General features: G+C 42.1%; 2 protein-coding genes across 2 annotated transcripts; both read left to right on the top strand.

The window, feature by feature from the left end:
* Positions 1 to 10,052: 10,052 nt before the first annotated feature.
* Positions 10,053 to 11,334, top strand: LOC134107222 (cadherin-1-like). Its single transcript, XM_062558913.1, has 4 exons — positions 10,053 to 10,255; positions 10,833 to 10,889; positions 10,961 to 11,053; positions 11,179 to 11,334. Exons 1-4 carry the CDS (start codon positions 10,103 to 10,105, stop codon positions 11,308 to 11,310), a joined length of 435 nt encoding a protein of 144 aa, XP_062414897.1. The 5' UTR covers positions 10,053 to 10,102; the 3' UTR covers positions 11,311 to 11,334.
* An 11-nt stretch (positions 11,335 to 11,345) lies between these two features.
* On the top strand, positions 11,346 to 19,655 carry LOC119210070 (protocadherin Fat 1). The gene is made up of 8 exons (XM_037459684.2): positions 11,346 to 11,447; positions 12,956 to 13,120; positions 13,283 to 13,373; positions 13,645 to 13,751; positions 13,832 to 14,032; positions 14,101 to 14,223; positions 17,563 to 17,641; positions 19,169 to 19,655. The coding sequence occupies exons 4-8, from the start codon at positions 13,749 to 13,751 to the stop codon at positions 19,306 to 19,308; spliced, it is 546 nt and encodes a 181-aa protein (XP_037315581.2). The 5' UTR covers positions 11,346 to 11,447; positions 12,956 to 13,120; positions 13,283 to 13,373; positions 13,645 to 13,748; the 3' UTR covers positions 19,309 to 19,655.
* The last annotated feature ends 684 nt before the right edge of the window (positions 19,656 to 20,339 follow it).

Here is a 20,339-nt window from a genome sequence, read left to right as displayed (position 1 = left end):
CCCTCTCCCGGGATGGACAGACTGCAATGGATGTCATGTGTACAGAATCAACAATGTAAAAGATGTACAATACATTCTATTCCGCTAACAGAGATGATACAAGTAATTACAAGTAGCAGAAGAGGTGTACGGCAGGACCACTGCAGGGACAACCTCCATCAGATAGAACCACCATCCACAGAGGCTTCTGTGGGGAGGGAGAGCAGAAAGATGTTGGTTTATGATGACAGTAATATGAATCATATTTAAAGTAATGATGATGGCAGCAGCAGGTGTCAGCAGAGCCATGAGCCAGCAGTCAGAACCGGGGTCCGCACGGAACTATGATCCACGGAGACCTGCTAGGCGAGAAAGCACAAAAAACTCCCGGAAAGAAGCTTAATTAATTCAATTCAATTCAATTCATTTTATTTTGTATAGCCCAAAATCGCAAATTACAAATTTGCCTCAGAGGGCTTTACAGTCTGTACACATGCAACATCCTCTGTCCCGAAACCCTCACATCGGCACAGGAAAAACTCCCCAAAATATGAAAAAAACCCTTCAATGGGGAAAAAAGGGAAGAAACCTTAGGGAGAACGTCAGAGGAGGGATCCCTCTCCCGGGATGGACAGACTGCAATGGATGTCATGTGTACAGAATCAACAATGTAAAAGATGTACAATACATTCAATTTCTCTAACTGAAATGATACAAGTAATTGCAAGTAGCAGAAGAGGTGTACGGCAGGACCACTGCAGGGACAACCTCCATCAGATCGAACCACCATCCACAGAGGCTTCTGTGGGGAGGGAGAGCAGAAAGATGTTGGTTTTTGATGACAGTAATATGAATCATATTTAAAGTAATGATGATGGCAGCAGCAGGTGTCAGCAGAGCCATGAGCCAGGAGTCAGAACCGGGGTCCGCACGAAACTATGATCCACGGAGACCTGCTAGGCGAGAAAGCACAAAAAACTCCCGGAAAGAAGCTTAATTAGTGATGTACATTAATAAAGCATGGATGATTGTGGGAGGAGAGAGTGAGAGTGAGAGAGGGGCTCGGTGTGTCCTAAGAAGTCCCCCGGCAGTCTAAGCCTAGAGCAGCTTAACTAAGGGCTGGTCCAGGCTAACCTGAGCCAGCCCTAACTATAAGCAATATCAAAGAGGAACGTTTTAAGCTTTATCTTAAATGAACTGACCGAGTCTGCCCCCCGGACTGAAAGTGGAAGCTGGTTCCACAAAAGAGGAGCTTGATAACTGAAGGCTCTGGCCCCCATCCTACTTTTTAAAACTCTAGGAACCACAAGTAGCCCAGCATCTATGGAGCGTAGATGCCTTGTAGGACAATACGGTGTAACAAGCTCTTTAAGATAAGACGGTGCCTCACCAGCAAGTGCCTTGTAGGTGAGGAGAAGTACCTTAAATTCTATTCTTGATTTAACAGGAAGCCAGTGCAGAGAAGTTAATACAGGAGTTATATGATCCCATTTCTTAGTTCTTGTTAATACACGTGCTGCAGCATTCTGAATCAGTTGGAGAGGTTTAAGCGATTTACAAGAGCAGCCTGATAACAAAGAATTACAGTAATCCAGTCTAGAAGTAACAAATGCATGAACTAGTTTTTCTGCATCACTTTGAGACAGGAAGTTCCTGATTTTTGATATATTCCGTAGATGAAAAAAGGCAGTCCTTGAAGTCTTCTTTATATGAGAGTTGAAGGACATATCCTGGTCGAAGAGAACTCCAAGATTTCTGACGGTGCTGTTGGATACCAGAGCAATTCCATCCATAGAGACTGTATCACGTGACAGCTGACTTCGAAGGCGCTCTGGGCCTATCATGATAACTTCCGTTTTTTCCGAGTTTAACATCAGGAAGTTGCAGGTCATCCAGGTTTTGATGTCTCCAAGACAGTCCTGAAGTCTAACAAGTTGGTTGGTGTCTTCTGGCTTGATCGATAGATACAGTTGAGTATCGTCTGCATAACAATGGAAGTTTATGCGGTGTTTTCTGATAACGTCGCCCAAAGGAAGCATGTACAGGGTAAATAGAATCGGTCCAAGCACAGAACCTTGTGGGACTCCGTGACCAACATTCGTGGTCCTCGATGATTCACCGTTCACAAACACAAACTGGGATCGATCCGATAAATAAGATTTAAACCAGCTGAGTGCAGTTCCTTTGATGCCAATCAAGTGTTCCAGTCTCTGCAGCAGGATACGGTGATCGATGGTGTCAAATGCAGCACTGAGGTCCAGCAATACAAGAAAAGATACAAGTCCTTGGTCCGATGCAAGTAGAAGATCATTTGTAATTTTCACCAGTGCCGTTTCTGTGCTGTGATGCATTCGAAATCCTGACTGGAAATCCTCGAACAAAGCATTGTTTTGTAGAAAGTCACATAATTGATTCGCGACAGATTTCTCCAGGATCTTAGCGAGGAAGGGAAGATTAGAGATGGGTCTGTAGTTAGCCAACACCTCTGGAGCTAGGGTAGGTTTCTTCAGAAGAGGTTTAATTACAGCTACCTTGAAGGACTGTGGTACATGTCCTGTCAACAAAGACAGATTCATAATATCCAGTAGGGATGTGCTAATTAACGGAAAAACTTCCTTAAGCAGCTTAGTTGGAATCGGATCCAGGAGACAAGTGGAAGAGTTGGATTTCAAAATTGTAGAAGTCAGTTGATCAAGGTTGATGGAAGAGAAACCATCCAAGTAGGTATCAGGGCCCACGGCTGCGTCCAAGGATCCTACATCCGCGGACGGGTTGGCTCCGGTTGGGGGTAGTAGACCATCAATTTTCTCTTTGATAGTCAGAATCTTATTATTGAAGAAGTTCATAAAGTCGTTACTACTGAGGTCCACAGGAATACACGGCTCGACAGCGCTGTGACTCTCTGTCAGTCTGGCTACAGTGCTGAAGAGAAACCTGGAGTTGTTTTTATTTTTCTCGATTAATGATGAGTAATAAGATGCTCTTGCGTTACGGAGAGCCTTCTTATATGTTTTAACGCTGTCTTGCCAAGTTAGCCTAGATCCTTCTGATTTGGTGGAACGCCATAACCGCTCAAGTTTCCGCACAGTTTGCTTTAGGTTCCGGGTTTGAGAGTTATACCAAGGCGCGAACTTCCTTCTTGTTGCCATTCTTCTTTTGAGGGGAGCAATACCGTCCAGTGCCATTCTCAAAGAGCCTGTGGCAGTATCGACAAGATGGTCGATTTGTGACGGACTGAAGTTTTCACAGGAGTCTTCTGATATCTTGAGACAGGACACTGAACTTAGAGCAGAGGGAATGGTTTCTTTAAATGAGGCTACAGCGGTGTCCGATAAACATCGACTGTAGAAACCCTTGGCAGGAGGAGGAGATTCTGGCAGTAGAAATTCAAAGGTTATCAGACAATGGTCGGACAGGAGAGGGTTCTGTGGAAAGATTGTTAAGTGTTCTATCACAATACCATACACAAGAACCAAGTCGAGGGTGTGGTTAAAACAATGAGTTGGTTTGTTTACAGTCTGACAGAAACCAATTGATTCCAGCAAAGAGAGAAATGAAGTACCAAGGCTGTCGTTATCGACATCCACATGAATGTTAAAGTCACCCACTATAATTACCTTGTCCGTTTTAAGGACCAAACTCGTTAAGAACTGTGAAAATTCACATAAAAATTCAGAATAAGGACCTGGGGCCCTGTACACTATTACAAAGAGAACCGGCTGGATTATTTTCCAGGTTGGTTGTGAAAGACTGAAAGTCAGACTTTCAAATGAGTTATAATCCAGTTTAGGTTTAAGGTTTATTAAAAGGCAGGAGTCATAAATAGCTGCCACTCCACCCCCTCGGCCTGTGCCTCGGGGGATATGAGTATTAACATGACTTGGAGGAGTCGCTTCATTTAAGCTAAAGTACTCCCCATCCGATAGCCATGTTTCAGTAAGACAGAAAATATCAACATGGTTGTCAGATATTAGTTCATTTACTAAAACAGCTTTAGAGCACAGAGATCTAATATTCAAAAGACCCCCTTTAATTCTCCTAGTTTGTTGCACAGTTGTATTGTTACATTTAACTTTGATTAAGTTATTAAATATAACTCCTCGGTTATTTACCTTTAACTTAAATAACGGTGTCCGTGGGGCAGAAACAGTTTCTATAGAGTTAATTAAGCTGAGTGACTGCTCGGAATGAAGCGCAGAGAAGTGTGTAAGACTGCGACTCTGCTTCCTGGTCTGAACTCTGGGTCATGGATTAAGTCCATTAAGAAACTGGGTCAGGTTCTTAGAAATGAGTTGAGCTCCATCCAAAGTTGGATGGATGCCGTCCCTCCTAATCAGACCAGGCACTCCCCAAAACGTTTTCCAGTGATCAACGAAGCCCACATTATTTACTGGGCACCACCTCGACAACCAGCGGCGGAATGACGACATGCGGCTATACATGTCGTCACTGATCAAGTTTGGGAGGGGGCCAGAGAAAACTACGGTGTCCGACATTGTTTTAGCGTATGTACACACCGATTCCACGTTAACTTTTGTGACTTCCGAGTGGCGTAACCGGGAGTCATTACCGCCGACATGTATTACAATCTTACTGTATTTACGTTTATCCTTAGCCAGCAGTTTAAGATAAGACTCAATGTCGCCCGCTCTGGCCCCGGGGATACAAGTGACTATGGCCCCTGGTTTCGCTAACTTCACGTTCCTCAGAATGGAGCTACCTATAACCAGAGTTGGCTTCTCAGCGGGTGTGTCGCTGAGTGGGGAGAAGCGGTTTGAAACGTGAAGTGGTTGGTGGTTAACCGTGTGCTTCGACTTAGACTTATGCTTATTCCGGACAGTCACCCAGCCTCCCGGCCGCTCGGGGGTTGCCGGGGGACGGTTAGCAGGAGCAAACGATACGTCTATGTGGTCCGCACCGACTATAGGAGATGGCTGGTTAACAGCGGCTACCTCCATGGTGCGGAGCCGTGCTTCTAACTCACTAAGCCTCGCCTCCAAGCGATCAAATATACTGCACTTCTTACATGTACCATTATCCGTAAGGGAGGCAGAGGAATAGCTAAACATGTGACACACCGAGCAAGAGAGAGCAGGGGAGGTAGGGAGGGAAGACATCACAATGTTAGCTGCTAAGCTAATGCTAAAAGAGGTAGCGCTAACGCTAAACAACGTCTAAGCAACTATTCGTTTAAACGACAAAGTGCTGGACGGTGAGGCGTTTAACAACGTCTCACGTAGATAATTCGCCGCTTGTACTGACAATATCACGACAGAATCAACTTGGTATCGCTAGAGCTCTGAAAAAGTTCAAGACATCAAACACGCTGTCGACAGGAAGTGACGCAACAGACTCACCGCCTCCTTGAGCACATCGCTGATGGGTGATGCTTAGTGATGTACATTAATAAAACATGGATGATTGTGGGAGGAGAGAGTGAGAGTGAGAGTGAAAGAGGGGCTCGGTGTGTCCTAAGAAGTCCCCCGGCAGTCTAAGCCTAGAGCAGCTTAACTAAGGGCTGGTCCAGGCTAACCTGAGCCAGCCCTAACTATAAGCAATATCAAAGAGGAACGTTTTAAGCTTTATCTTAAATGAACTGACCGAGTCTGCCCCCCGGACTGAAAGTGGAAGCTGGTTCCACAAAAGAGGAGCTTGATAACTGAAGGCTCTGGCCCCCATCCTACTTTTTAAAACTCTAGGAACCACAAGTAGCCCAGCATCTACGGAGCGTAGATGCCTTGTAGGACAATATGGTGTAACAAGCTCTTTAAGATAAGACGGTGCCTCACCAGCAAGTGCCTTGTAGGTGAGGAGAAGTACCTTAAATTCTATTCTTGATTTAACAGGAAGCCAGTGCAGAGAAGTTAATACAGGAGTTATATGATCCCATTTCTTAGTTCTTGTTAATACACATGCTGCAGCATTCTGAATCAGCTGGAGAGGTTTAAGCGATTTACAAGAGCAGCCTGATCAAAGAATTACAGTAATCCAGTCTAGAAGTAACAAATGCATGAACTAGTTTTATATATACATACATCTATACATGGAGGGGCATCAGGCCTGTTGCTGTGGGTGCAGGTTTCACTGAGGTCCAGAGGTCAGTTGGTTCTCATGAAGCTGCTGAGCTCCAGTGATAAAGGGAAAGAGACAATATTAAGACGTCCTTGGTGTTTCAGCAGAGACCTTCAGTCGATGACTGATGGCTTCATTGTGACCTGAGGTCTGCTGACTGAATTAGTATAAACATGAAGGTGGTGTGGTGCTTACCACTGGTTCCTCACCTCAAGAAGGTCCTGGGTTTGACTTTACCTGGGGGTCTTTTTGGAGTCTGTATGTTCTCCCTTTGAAGGGTTCTCTCTGGGTTCTCTGCCTTCTTCCCACAGTCCCTGGGGATTAGGTTCATTGGTGACTCTAAATTGCTGTTTGTTTGTCTCTGTGTCAGCCCTGAAACTGGCTGGTAACTGATTCGCCGCGTATCCTTGGCTTCAGTTCCCCCCCGTGATAACCCCTGTATAATTATATTCATATAGTTATATAGTTATGTATATACTGTATATTGTAAGAGCCATTATGCTCTCAAATGGCTGTTGTAGTTCCACTGGAGAACACTGGGTGGAGTATGGGTTTAAGGTGTATAGATAATCAGAGAGCAGGGGAGGCCAGGTGTTATGGGGAAGCAAACAGTTTTTGACCGTGAGGATCAAGAATCATGGTGGACCATAACTATTGATTGCAATGTGTTTGAGCATCAGAACCGAGCCAAAATAAAGAAGATAGATGCAGTATTGGACTGGAAGTGGATTTGTTTGGAACCACGCGTCAGATAGCCCACAAACACCTCTAACTAGTGACAAGATGGTACATTTTATATATATGTCATATATCATAAATATATTGATATATCCATGTATAGATATATATATCTTTCTATAGATAGATATATATCAATAAAGTAATATGTATATAGATATACACTGATAAGTATTCCTGTTAAGCTCAAGGAGGGTTTGGTCTCTGATCATGTGACTGTTGGCCTTCAGACTCACTGACTCTATAAATACAGACGATCTCATGATAAAGTTTGGTCAGGCTGCTCGACTCTCTTTGAAGATGAAGATGATGATGATGATGATGATGTTGATGATCATGGCGTTGATCTTTGCTGGTCCTATTCCTCCTACTCTCAGCAGGTGAGATATATATTAATATGAGACGACAAAGTAGCAGACGAAGGTTATACTTATTAACAATAATAGTGGTTGTGATGATGATGATGATAGTAAAGATGAAGAAGAGGATCTTGCTAATATTTTCTCCTTACTGATAGTTCTGACCAGCTGAACATCCCAGAAGGAAACTCCACCAGGTGAGTCATTATGTATTCATCATATGTTATTATATGTAGTTACAAGTGGAAGCTTTAGTTAAAGACATTTTGAAGGTCAATGAGGATAAAAACTATTGATGTATTTTTGTTTATGGATATTTATTTACATAGGTTCCTGTATGTAAGGATTGATAAATACTGACATTTATTTATTTAATATCTAATCTGATTATTAAATAAGTTACTTACTTACAAAATAATAAACATTATACACAAAATAATATACGCAATGTGCACATATTAATACACTTTGTATACAAGCGTAATACACATTATACACAATATATCAACACACTATATAATGCACACTACACATATGCACTGAGATAATGACACACATTATGTGTTATGTTTACATTATGTGTAAACCGTAGCACTAACAAATGGTAGCACTTAAACTGTACTTCTGTACTTCATCTTATCTATAACATGTTTTCAAACTGCTTATTTGATGAAAATTTTACTTTCTTGTTACTTGTTCTTCTGAGTTTGCATCTTTATGTTTAAATGCACTTATTGTACGTCGCTTTGGATAAAAGCGTCAGCTAAATGACATGTAATGTAATGTGTTTTTTTGTTACCTAAAGATCTGAATTTACTAATAAAGTTAGTACTTTAGGAAGTTAGGGAGGTTAATTGAACCTGAAGAATAATACTAATTGATTTGTTTCCTCTTCAGATCCTCGACAAACACAACATCGAATCGGATTATTCTCTTCTCGTAGGAACGATCTTCACCTCATTACGTGTTTAGACATTCACCAAATATTGTGTACCTGTTCAGAGTAGATATATTTGTACAGATTAGATACACTTGTTCAGAGTATATATTTTTGTATTGAGTAGATACACCTGTTTACATATTAGATCCACCTGTTCAGAGTAGACATATTTGTACAGATACATCTATAATATATATATAATAATATCTATAAGTCTCCTTCAGTAAAAGTCTCACCTTTGGTCCCCTTCTATAAGTCTATAAATCTCACCTGTGATGTCCCGCCCCAGCAGGAGGTGTGTCCTCTCCACCTGTCTCACAGCCAACCTTGGCTCCTCCCTTCAGGTTGGGGACGAGGAGGCCGGGACCGCCGCTTCTGACCCGTTTGGCAACGGAAAGAAGTGACAGAAAGCAGCAGTTTACGTCTTCATATGTGATCGTTTGTTAATGAAAAGCACCCTGGGAGTTGTGGTTCACAGGCTCCTTTTAAATGGTATAAACAGAGTTCTGAGGATTTGTTCAAAACCTTTGGAATGTGAATAAAATAATGACTATTATTATGTTGTCCTTCTGATTAAATAAAATGTAGTCAAATTTCAGAGGTGAAAGGTTAGAGGTCACAGAGATGACGAAAGCCCTGAAATAGAATACCTGAGTAAAATGAAACCATTTTATTTGTGAGCAGCTTTGAAGACAATCTGGAAGTGAACAGAACCAAAGGCGACTACAACACTTCCCTCTAATCTCCTCTGACTCGTCCCTCCCTCGTTTCATTGAGTTCTTTTATTTAAAATATCAAATAATAACATTCAGCTTCCTACTGGTTTCCCCGATGGACTCCGTTAATGATGAGTCTTAATCTAATAAGTGTTGTTATGGCAACACTGGCCACTCCCTCTTTGTGCCCAGTTTGTTTGAGTTCAGCAAAGAGTACACTGTAAAGTACAGTAGAGAGTAAAGTATAAAGTACAATAGAGAGTACAGTAGGGAGTACAATATAGAGTAAGAGCACAGTAAATAATACAGTATAGAGTACAATAGAGAGCACAGTAGTGTACAGCAGATGACAGTAGAGAGTACAATAGAGAGTAGTATTAGTGGCATACTGGGCTAATTCTCCTGCTCATTAATCTCTGTAAATACATCAGACATAATCCATTGATAATCTGTCGCACAGACCATCTGTCTTGTTGTCACACTACTATAATTATATATATATATATGTGCAAACAGAAGGTGATGACAACTTGACAGCAGGATACACGGACTGAGAGGTGAGTCTATGTATTATTATTATTGTAATTAATGTCATGGCTATTATTACATGTTCCATGGAGATTATCAACATGATTCATTTTGCGTCAAATCAGTTTCTCACCCCTCACGTTGTGTGTTCTCGATGATGAGCTTGAAAAAGAAGAACTGATGAAAGCTGTGACAACCTGATGATTGTGTGCTCTATAGAAGGTGGTGGAGGAGGTAACGGTGGAGGAAGATGCTGAGACCCTGCAGCCTGCTGCTGTGGCAGGTGGCTCTGTATCACAATGTTACAGGTAAAGAGACCAGTAGCAGTATAAATTACGTTGTATTAACTCCTCCCCCTAACCCACCTTGGATGACCGTTTATAGAAGTGAAAATCAGATGGTTGGTTAGGACTAATCAAGAAGAACTTCCAAGGATCCCATTCACAGAGTCCAGCCCGTTTAGGACCCTAAATGTCTCACAAGTCCTTTCGACCATTATAGGAGAGAGTGGATAACTAGTGAAGCATCAAAAATGTCTGAGCTGGAAGATGCTCCACGGTGTAATAGAAACAAAGGTTAGTGAGACAGTTTGATCTGTCGTCACCAAAGTGCCTTCTTCAATGGCATCACAAGTTTAGAGGCTAGTTTAGTCAGAACAGAGTGAATAACGTCAGAGTGTTGAACTGGGACGCTTTCTTTGTGTTTTGTCCCTAGCTGGTCCGTGTGGGGGTGGCTCGGACATCTTTGCGGCGCTTAGGGAGAACAGTCCGATGGGTCAGTTCATCTCTGAGCTGGGTCTGACCGCAGAACCAGGAGCTAACAGCCTCCGCCTGTGTGTGAGCGGAGACGACGCCGCCTGGTTCTACTTAGAGGGCCGAACCCTGCGACTGAACGCCTCTGATCCCCGAGTGCTCGACAGAGAGGTACGCCTGCTTCCTTGCTCCTGGATCATCATGGCCCGCAGTCCCATTTCATACGGCCTGATCCTTTTGTCTTTTAATGTATTATTTACTGCCCACTAACACCGTTAAATAAATCCTCAATAAATCTCAAAACTTTCAAATGCAATTCTTTCTTCAACAGACAACAATACTTGTAACTCCTGTTTAAAATGATCATGGGGTAAAGATATTTATCAATTTCATGGAAGTGTAAGGTATACAATATCTTCAGGTATGAACGAAGGGCAGAATGGTGATTTTAGAGTTGTTTACACTTGCCTGAGTGGCTTATATTTGGGCGCTTTGCCATTTGAAATAAAAGCTGGAAATTGTGTATCGTTTGCATGTAACTTTTATGGTTAGAAAAGGTGAGAAGAGACTATTGGCCCCCGGCATCGGCAGGATGGATCAGCATCCTCACATTATCAAATCTGGCCCTCCTTGAAAAAGGTTTAAATCTACAGGGATGTCACTCACATAATATATATCATCAAATTAGCATAACATAATACATTAAATAGATAGAGTACTCATAAACACACATGGGTTTGTCTCTCAGGCCCAGGGGCCGATGCTCATAGCAGAGCTCACCTGTTACCAGGACGACGTCATCCGGGTGAGCTATCCCTCCAACATGAACCACAGCAGCTAGTAACGTGCTTTTAATAAAGTCATTTTGATCATCAGAGTAAGTTCAGGATCCTGGTGGAGATACTGAATGAAAATGACAACAGACCAAAGTTTGTAAAGGAGACGATTCACGGGTTCACAGTCAGTGAGGTAAAAAATCATCAAGTTGTAGTGGTTAACGCGATACTTATATATATGTAGACATTGTTACGTAAGACATTTATTACCTGATATATATATATAAATATCATTCATTTCCTGATGTATGATTTCAGCTGACAGCGGTGAACTCTGTGCTTTTCACCGTGAAGGCCGTGGATGCAGACGGAGACATAATCAGTTACATCATTGATCCCTCTTCGGTAAGATCCACCTTGATTCTGTCCACGCTGTTTCTGTCTCCATGAACTCAAGTGTAACCTTCTACCTGTAGCGTGACCCACATTTCTTCAGGATCGATCTACCCAACAGTGGAAAGATCGTTCTGAACAAACATCTGGACTACGAGACCAGAACCCAGTTGCAGGTGCTCATCTGGGCCCAGGTAACCCTTGTTGGGAAGGGCAGAGGGTCTTATTTAGTTAATAGCAAGTGTGAAACTAAATGATTGTCTTCAATAGAACTATTAACAATCACTTAGATATTTCGCAAAATAAATAAGTATATAAGTAAATAAGTATATTCCAATTGTCACCACCATACAAATGCACAAGTAAACACAGGAATTATATTCTTTAAAGTATAACAGTTTATTAACTCACAGCAACACAGATTAAGGTTAACTATATGCGGGTGGTATTGCGCATGTAGAGAGGCTGTGCTCTATGTCACATGCCGTGGTGTCTCCGAGCAAGACACCCAACCCCTAACAACCAACATAAGTTTGTGTGTGTGATTTAACAAATCCAGATGCATCATTACGGTTGGACCTAACCTTATGTGTATGTGGTTACGGGTCATTAGATGACCATACAGGATGGCTAAAAATGAGAAAGGAAGCAGTTAGAGTTAGAGAGCAATTAGAGTACCACGTAGTGACTTTACAAGCAGGTTTATGTAAACACACTAATCTGCCAAAAAACAGCCTCTTATTGTTCAGTAATAAGTGAGTGTTTTGAATGTTTCTTCTCACCATTGAGTAACTAACCCTAACCCGGGGAGGGGGAGGGCAGAGCAGCTGTCTCTCCTGTCCTCCTGGATCCGAGGAAAATTAAATAAAAGCCAAACAAAAAAAAGCAAGAGTCTTTGTTCGGCCAGCAAAGTTAAGACTAAACTCATGGAAGTTCGTGAAAGAAACCGGTCACCTTTTGGTACCAATCTCTTGTAGGTCTGCAGGAAAGAGGATCATTTCTGCCGCGGTCACCAGTTGGTCATGTGACACTGACCTTGTCCAATGGGATGGCCCATCTCCCTTTTAGGGCCAAGTAACCATGGCGATTTATTCTTTGCATCCAGCCTCATGTGTTAAATCAGCTGCCGCTCTGATCCGAAACAAACATCAAACACATTTAACAGTTATTGCGTTGTCTTCTGAATGTGTTCTGATTTTTATTAACATGCATTACTCTTAAGGGGGGGGGGGGGGTGGCTCAGCCGGTGGGCAAAACTGCGCAGTGAGGAGTGAACAATTGTAAATGTGATGAGGCCGATATAAATATTATATTATATTTATATTTTAAATTTACCCTAAAAATTAGGACTCATTTCAATACCATATTCATAATATGTTTTACAAACATATATACACATTTCTATAAGCTCTGTCTAATTCTATATATCTTTGGCAAATGTGCAACCGATTAAGCCGCGACGAGCGTATCACACTCAAGTCACACACTATCCTGAATTTCTTTATTCTACTTTTATGCAATACCCCCCAGGTTCCCCCATTAGAGAGCCGTTGGTTATTCAGTAGTTGCCATGGTGACTTGTTTAATTAGAAATTTTCTCACGAGAACAAACTCCAAAATGTATCAAAATTAGATTTGGTCAAGTCACAGTTGGCTAAACCGGCTTTTTAGAAATGGGTGTCTTATTTTGTGAAATAAACAGGAAGTGAACACTGAAGAGAAGTTCAACACTTCTGTGGTTCTGACTGTGAACATCGAGGACGGGGACGACCAGTATCCTCGCTTCCTTCCCTGCACACCTATCTCTCCAGGTGTTCCTGTCTGTGTGAGCCCTAGCTACAGTACAAACATCTCACAGAAACAGCAGGTAACAAACAAACTTCCCACAGAAATACCAGGTGAAGTACAAACGGCACCTGAAGCCAGGTTGTACTGTAGTTTTCTATTTATATCTATTAATGAGCACAGTTAGTTTGATATTTACATCCATTAATATGTATTGTAAGCACATATAGTTGTTCTGTTTCAGGACCTAGTTCTCAAGTTTTCACCGGGTCCAATCAGTGCAGAGGATGGAGACCGAGGAATCAACACCCCTCTGATCTACAGCATCCTGTCAGGTCAGAGTTCCAAAACCACATGGAGATCATAATCTGCATAATCTGTGTTCAGTGGAAAATTCAATCCCAAGTCTTTTTTCCTTTAAATGGTGAAAATGCATTTGCAAAATAAGTTTCAATGTTACATGTTGTAGAATCTTTTTTGAGGGAACAAGAGCAACGATAACTTTGTCTTAGCCCATTAAAATACATAATCGCTTGCAAAGATCCAAACTCTCACGAGTGCAAGATCCAACCTGCAGACAGTTAGCCTGTGTGTATGTGTCGCTAGGTGGGGATCAAAGCTGGTTTGTGATCAACAACAGGACCGGTGAGATCCAGCTAACCAGAGCTGTCCCCCTTAGACACCAGGAGAAAACCTTCACACTCAGCGTCATGGTAACGCTAATCCCTGTTTACGTTCACACCCACTACAGAACCACAGGTCTGATCTACTAGGACTTGTTTGGCCTCTGCAGGTGTGTCAGGAGGACGACCGGCTTAAGTACAGTGTAGTTTCGGTTCTGATCAGGGTTCTCAGCGAGAATACGTTCCCTCCGGTCTTTAACAGAACCACCTTTAAAGGATTCATAGTCCAGAGCCTGAGCCCAGCCTCCATCGTCACCACATATGGGAACCAGGTTTTACAGATCCAGGCATCAGACCGCGACTTCTCTGACGTAAGAACAGCTGCTGGTTTACCTGTTTTATGAACAGCAGATGAGTCATCACTGCTATCCAATCACAGGGCCTGAATCCAAACATCCACTACTCCATCCTTCCCCCATCTGAACTATACCAAGTGACCAACGGGGGGGTTCTGATTGCCAGGACGGACCGTCTGCATGCCTTTGACAGACGCATAATACGGGTGGGTCTTCTTTTAAAAAGATATGATTTCACAAAAACACTACATGCTACAAACTTGTGCTTCTTGGAAGAAATCTTCACACAACTCACATCAAAAAGATTAATTTCTCATGTCTATGTGTTGCCTGTTTAATATGATGTAGTTTTAATGTATGTATTTTATTTCCCCCACCTGCACTCCTGGAACACAGTATTAATTTAGTAACTCATTTTATTAATTGACTCAGGGCAGCTTCTGACTCCCCTCTTAACTCAGCAAATGCATAAAACGTAACAAGTTACGTCTCTAAATAGTTAACAATCACATTTACACAGTAATTCAGATGTATTATTGAATTATCCTGCTACTTACGTTGATCCGTCGTACAATATTTCCCTTAAGAAGTCTGGATGGTAAAAGCTAATGCTCTGTCTTCGGTAGCCGCTAACTCCCTACCGGTAAGTTTACATCACACGTGAACTCTGTGCTAGTGACAGTATTCCCTAATTAAAAGCAGCATCTGTCACTATCCAAAACTATCTAACAGTACAAAAACCTTGCTGCACAAACTTTGCCAGCTAGAAATGCAACCTATGGCCCTTATCTTAATTACTGATGTGCAAAAGGTGGCAGATTGCCATGAAGAAAATACATGGACACCAATTATGGAAAACACACTCAACATTCTGAGCTTTAGCAAAGATTGAGAAAGACAATTTAATTTAAACAGACTGCATTGTACAACACTGCTGAGGGGGAGGCTTGGCCTAGGTTCCCCTACATGTAGTACATTTTTAAGCAACCCTGAGACCAACCAATGCAGATCTGTCAACAAACTTCTCAGAGGATATCTCTGCATTTGGCAGAGTCTTGAGTCTCTCGTATATCCTTATTTTTTGTATTGGAGTTATAGTTTTTTTTTCTGGGTACCCAAAGACACTTTAGAATGTGATGCATAAACAGATGACTTGAGGTACTTAGTCAAGCCATTGCTTTCCCTCCTCTGTCTTCTGTCATTCTCTCTATATATCACAAACCTTAGAAATAAGGGATCCATTTCTTTTGAACTCATTTTTCATTTCATCTTTTCTTAGCAAATATTTTGAAATTAGCTTTTATCATTTCTGTATTTTTTTGCATTTTATTCTAATTCAGTTCTGCTTTTATAGTTTCTATATTTTTAGCATTTTGTTCAAATGTGTTTCTTCAGCATTTTGTGCCCTTTCTTTATTTTCAGCAATTCTTTGAATTCATTTAAGTTTTTAGCTTTCAGCAGGAAATGCATTTTACATTACATTACATGTCATTTACCTGACGCTTTTATCCAAAGTGACTTACAAGACGTTTTCCAGTTCTGAAGCTGGTTCTTACATAGAAGTTTTGGAAATGTGCAAATACACTCACCGGCCACTTTATTAGGTACCCCATGCTAGTAACGGGTTGGACCCCCTTTTGCCTTGAGAACTGCCTCAATTCTTTGTGGCATAGATTCAACAAGGTGCTGGAAGCATTCCTCAGGGAGTTTGGTCCATATTGACATGATGGCATCACACAGTTGCCGCAGATTTGTCGGCTGCACATCCATGATGTGAATCTCCTGTTCCACCACATCCCAAAGATGCTCTATTGGATTGAGATCTGGTGATTGTGGAGGCCATTTGAGTACAGCGAACTCATTGTCATGTTCAAGAAACCAGTCTGAGATGATTCCAGCTTTATGACATGGCGCTTTATCCTGCTGAAAGTAGCCATCAGAAGTTGGGTACATTGTGGTCATAAAGGGATGGACATGGTCAGCAACAATACTCAGGTAGGCTGTGGCGTTGCAATGATGCTCAATTGGTACCAAGGGGCCCAAAGAGTGCCAAGAAAATATTCCCCACACCATGACACCACCACCACCAGCCTGAACCGTTGATACAAGGCAGGATGGATCCATGCTTTCATGTTGTAGACGCCAAATTCTGACCCTACCATCCGAATGTCGCAGCAGAAATCGAGACTCATCAGACCAGGCAACGTTTTTCCAATCTTCTATTGTCCAATTTCGATGAGCTTGTGCAAATTGTAGCCTCAGTTTCCTGTTCTTAGCTGAAAGGAGTGGCACCCGGTGTGGTCTTCTGCTGCTGTAGCCCATCTGCCTCAAAGTTGGACGTACTGTGCGTTCAGAGATGCTCTTATGCCCACCTTGGTTGTAACGGGTGGTTATTTGAGTCACTGTTGCCCTTCTATCAGCTCGAACCAGTCTGGCCATTCTCCTCTGACCTCTGGCATCAACAAGGCATTTCCGCCCACAGCACTGCCGCTCACTGGATGTTTTTTCTTTTTCGGACCATTCTCTGTAAACCCTAGAGATGGTTGTGCGTGAAAATCCCAGTAGATTAGCAGTTTCTGAAATACTCAGACCAGCCCTTCTGGCACCAACAATCATGCCACGTTCAAAGTCACTCAAATCACCTTTCTTCCCCATACTGATGCTCGGTTTGAACTGCAGGAGATTGTCTTGACAATGTCTACATGACTAAATGCACTGAGTTGCCGCCATGTGATTGGCTGCTTAGAAATTAAGTGTTAACGAGCAGTTGGACAGGTGTACCTAATAAAGTGGCCGGTGAGTGTATACCACTATTTTGGAGAGGAGTAAAGGACGAAGTGTTTTCCTTGATCGGATGTGACTTGAAGCTTTCATCCACTCGATCTATTCTGACCTCCAATGTGAGCAGTGCAAGGAGTATCTTCAACGCTAAACAGATAAAACTATGGTTTATAGCACAAAAGACAATTTTCCTTTCTACAGACAATTGGCATCAGGGAAGTTTTTCCTCTGGAAAAAATGACCCACACCCTTTATGACAATGTAAAAGGATTCTTCAAGATATGGAAACCAGTATGAGACAGGGTGGACCCCTCGGGCTGGACTACCCTGCCACATAAAAAACACTTGCACTGATACTGACTCAACCTGATGATACTATCGAAGTGTACTCACGTCTAACTAGTGTGATGTGATATTATTTGCTGTGTTTGTTATCATTATTATTGTTTTTTTATTTTTCTGTCTTTTTGTGTTTTGTTGTGTTTTTTGTTATTGATTTATTTTGATCCCTCCTCTTCTCTTGCATTGTATCCTTAAAGTTCTCGATTTCAGCCATTAGGTTGCAAAATCAAAATAGATTCATAATGTATGATTTGGATAGATGATAAAAAAGGAGCTTGTACACGTCTATCTACAGTAAACAACCCAAAACGTTTTGTCCCTATGATTTACTGATGGTTATGTTTCCTCCGCCTACATCCAACTGACTTATTTTTTTAGTCAATGTAAATAAAACCACCATTGCTAACTATTTCTATATGCAGGTTGTAGCCAGAGATGAAGAGTCAGGGGAAGAAGTTTCAGCTTCAGTGGATATTGAAGTCCTGCAGACTGGACAATCAGGTGGGTTACAGTAGGTACTTACAGTAGCTCTCTCCTCTCTCTAGTTACCCGTGGTGAGTACATTTAGTCATTTTAATCCTTCTTCGTTTTAGTCAAGTTTTCGTCGATGAAAGCTATTTTATAGCCATATTAAACTCCTTTTCTTCCCTATAGGATAGGTCTACAGCAGGGGTGGGCAAACTTTTTGACCCCCAAAGGGTTCTAAAATTTGACAGAGGGGCCAGGAACAAAGGGATGAAGTGTTTGTGTGATCGAATATAAAATGATTTTTTCGTGTGTCGACCCATTTTTCCAAACTTGCGTCAAAAGCTTTGCGAGCTCACGCAGCCTGCAAGGCTGTGATTGGTCTGTTAACGACATCCTTTCAGGAGTCTCACATTTCCGGTTTCATAGCATAATTCCGCCATTATTAAAACAACGATTTTTTACGAGGGAATGAATCAGTTTGAAGAGTTTTTGTCAGAAAAAAACTAACGTAAATATGATCACCGATACTGTTAGGATGAAAAAAGAAGGAAGGAAGGAACGAATGCATCGAAGGAACATGTAAAAATATGTGAAGCCCGGATGGGGACGTCTGGAAGAATTCAGCCAAACAACTCCTCTCGTTCTGGGAGATTTATTTGTCAGATCACAGGTCAAGTAACAGCGCTGCGTTTACAAAGGCAGGAGCGGTTCTGTCGGCCCACAGGCCGGAAGAACAACTGACCAACATCAGGGAGAACATCATGTTTATTATTCTTGTCAGACAGAAAAGAAAAGATTTCTATTGGCCCTAAACTGGTGTAGAGGAGGAGCAGGTCCTCCCCCCGCAACACAAGATCCGCAATCTCCTAATCGTAATGTAAACACAACGGACAACATGTGTGTGTGTGTGTGTTGTATGGTGCTCTGGTGTGTGTGTGTGTGTGTGTGTGTTGTGTTGTGTGTGTGTGTGTGTGTGTGTTGTATGGTGCTCTGGTGTGTCTCTAACCTCCACCCTTGTCAGACTTGTGTCTTGTGTATCCTGTTTGCCCTCTGACCTTGCACTCTTCAACCAAAACAGGAAAATGACTCTGACTGAGCACTAAGAAAAAGCTTTTGATTATTAATACAACCCGTCATTGGCGGACTATGAGAACACGCGGATGGCGTCCTTATAGCGGACCTAGATCTCCACAAACGTTGGTTTGCAGGTTGAGGGGTGAACAAAGTTGTGGAGGAAAATACGGGACAAATATGTCCACGAAAAAAATTGCAATGAAAAGCAACAGTGGAGATGCAGGGGGCAACACAAAGACGTCACTCTGTAGGTCGTCTTCAACAAAGCACCTTGCTCCACCTGGTGGTCTGCAGGTGAAATGCTTTGCAACACGCGCAAACCTTTTAGAACCATGAATTAAAACGAGTCGACACAAGACGCAGACGCATGTTCCAGCCTTGACTCTAACCCTCCTAGTTACTGGCGGTGTGTTCACTGACACTAGTCCCTCCCCTCTGCAGTTCCTTGTGGTGCGTTCACTTACTCTGCCTTTCTCCCTTCTGCAGTTCCTCGTGCTGCGGTCACTGAGCAGCAGATGTTTGGGAATGTGGACAGCAGACTTGCAGGAGGAATCATAGCGATGATTCTTCTTTTGTTTCTATCAGCTGTCGTGTTTTTGATGCTTCGAGCTGTAAAGGGAAGATAAAGTACTGGGAAATCCTGAAGATGACCACAGGTGATTACATCACTGCATTGGACACAGATCACGACACGAGGACAGACCAATCAGAGGACACGTTACAGACCAATCAGAGATGTTGCTACAGGTCGACATGAGGACAGACCAATCAGAGGACGAGCTACGAGACAACATGAGGACAGACCAATTTGAGGAGATGCCACAGGATGACGGACTGAAGATCCATTTTTCCAAGACTAGACTAAGATCCAAGACTAGTACAGATAAGAGGAGAGTGACACATCTCGCCAGCTAATTTCAGAGCAGGAACAAATAACTTAATATCACTGTCCTCTATGTTGAATTAAAACCACCTAAAGTTGGTATCATTTCATTCCTGTGATTATTTATTTTGGTTAATGAAAATTAATCCAGCCCACTTTGAAGAATCAGTAGAAACAAACAGGTGCAACTCTTTTAACATTAATAACTTTGAGTAAACAGCAAATGAGGACACAGTTTTTCATTGCTCATATCTAACAATGACACAGATTCAAAGCAGCCAGGGCTCCGTCTCTTGTACGTCGTTTAACAAATTTGATCACATGTCCCATTAACCAGCTCAAATTAACCCCAGGCTGATCTGCTCTTAAACAGTGTGGTTAATTTGAACCAGACTTTAGTCATCAGGATAAATAAGCGTGCTTGTCCTACCGCAAAGACGAGCAGCAGATGATCATGAACACATATTAGGAGATCAAAACCATAATATATATGTTTAAATACTTTCTGTCGTAGAAATAGAATGTATTGTACATCTTTTACATTGTTCCTTCTGTACACATGACATCCATTGTAGTCTGTCCATCCCAGGAGAGGGATCCTCCTACAACTTTCTCATCAAGGGTTTCTCCTCTTTTTGTCTCTCCCTTGAAGGGTTTGTCAAGTTTTGGGGAGTTTTTCCACATGCCACATGTGTACAGACTGCTACGCCCAATAAGCTATAGAAAAACAAATGAATGGACTGGGCCCAAGTGTGTCTCACTACCATGTTTCTC

This window comes from Pungitius pungitius, chromosome 2, assembly GCF_949316345.1.
Source record: "Pungitius pungitius chromosome 2, fPunPun2.1, whole genome shotgun sequence".
Classification (NCBI taxonomy): domain Eukaryota; kingdom Metazoa; phylum Chordata; class Actinopteri; order Perciformes; family Gasterosteidae; genus Pungitius; species Pungitius pungitius.
This window is presented reverse-complemented; position numbering and strand designations above follow the sequence as displayed.

What these genes read in the sequence shown, in the direction of transcription:
- LOC134107222 (XM_062558913.1), top strand. Translation starts at nt 10,103, where the DNA reads ATGGGTCAGTTCATCTCTGAGCTGGGTCTGACCGCAGAACCAGGAGCT. An exon ending in CCCGAGTGCTCGACAGAGAG is followed by an intron (nt 10,256 to 10,832) that starts GTACGCCTGCTT and finishes TTTGTCTCTCAG; the next exon opens with GCCCAGGGGCCGATGCTCAT. An exon ending in ACGGGTTCACAGTCAGTGAG is followed by an intron (nt 11,054 to 11,178) that starts GTAAAAAATCAT and finishes GTATGATTTCAG; the next exon opens with CTGACAGCGGTGAACTCTGT.
- LOC119210070 (XM_037459684.2), top strand. An exon ending in CAGACCGCGACTTCTCTGAC is followed by an intron (nt 14,033 to 14,100) that starts GTAAGAACAGCT and finishes ATCCAATCACAG; the next exon opens with GGCCTGAATCCAAACATCCA. An exon ending in TTGACAGACGCATAATACGG is followed by an intron (nt 14,224 to 17,562) that starts GTGGGTCTTCTT and finishes TTCTATATGCAG; the next exon opens with GTTGTAGCCAGAGATGAAGA.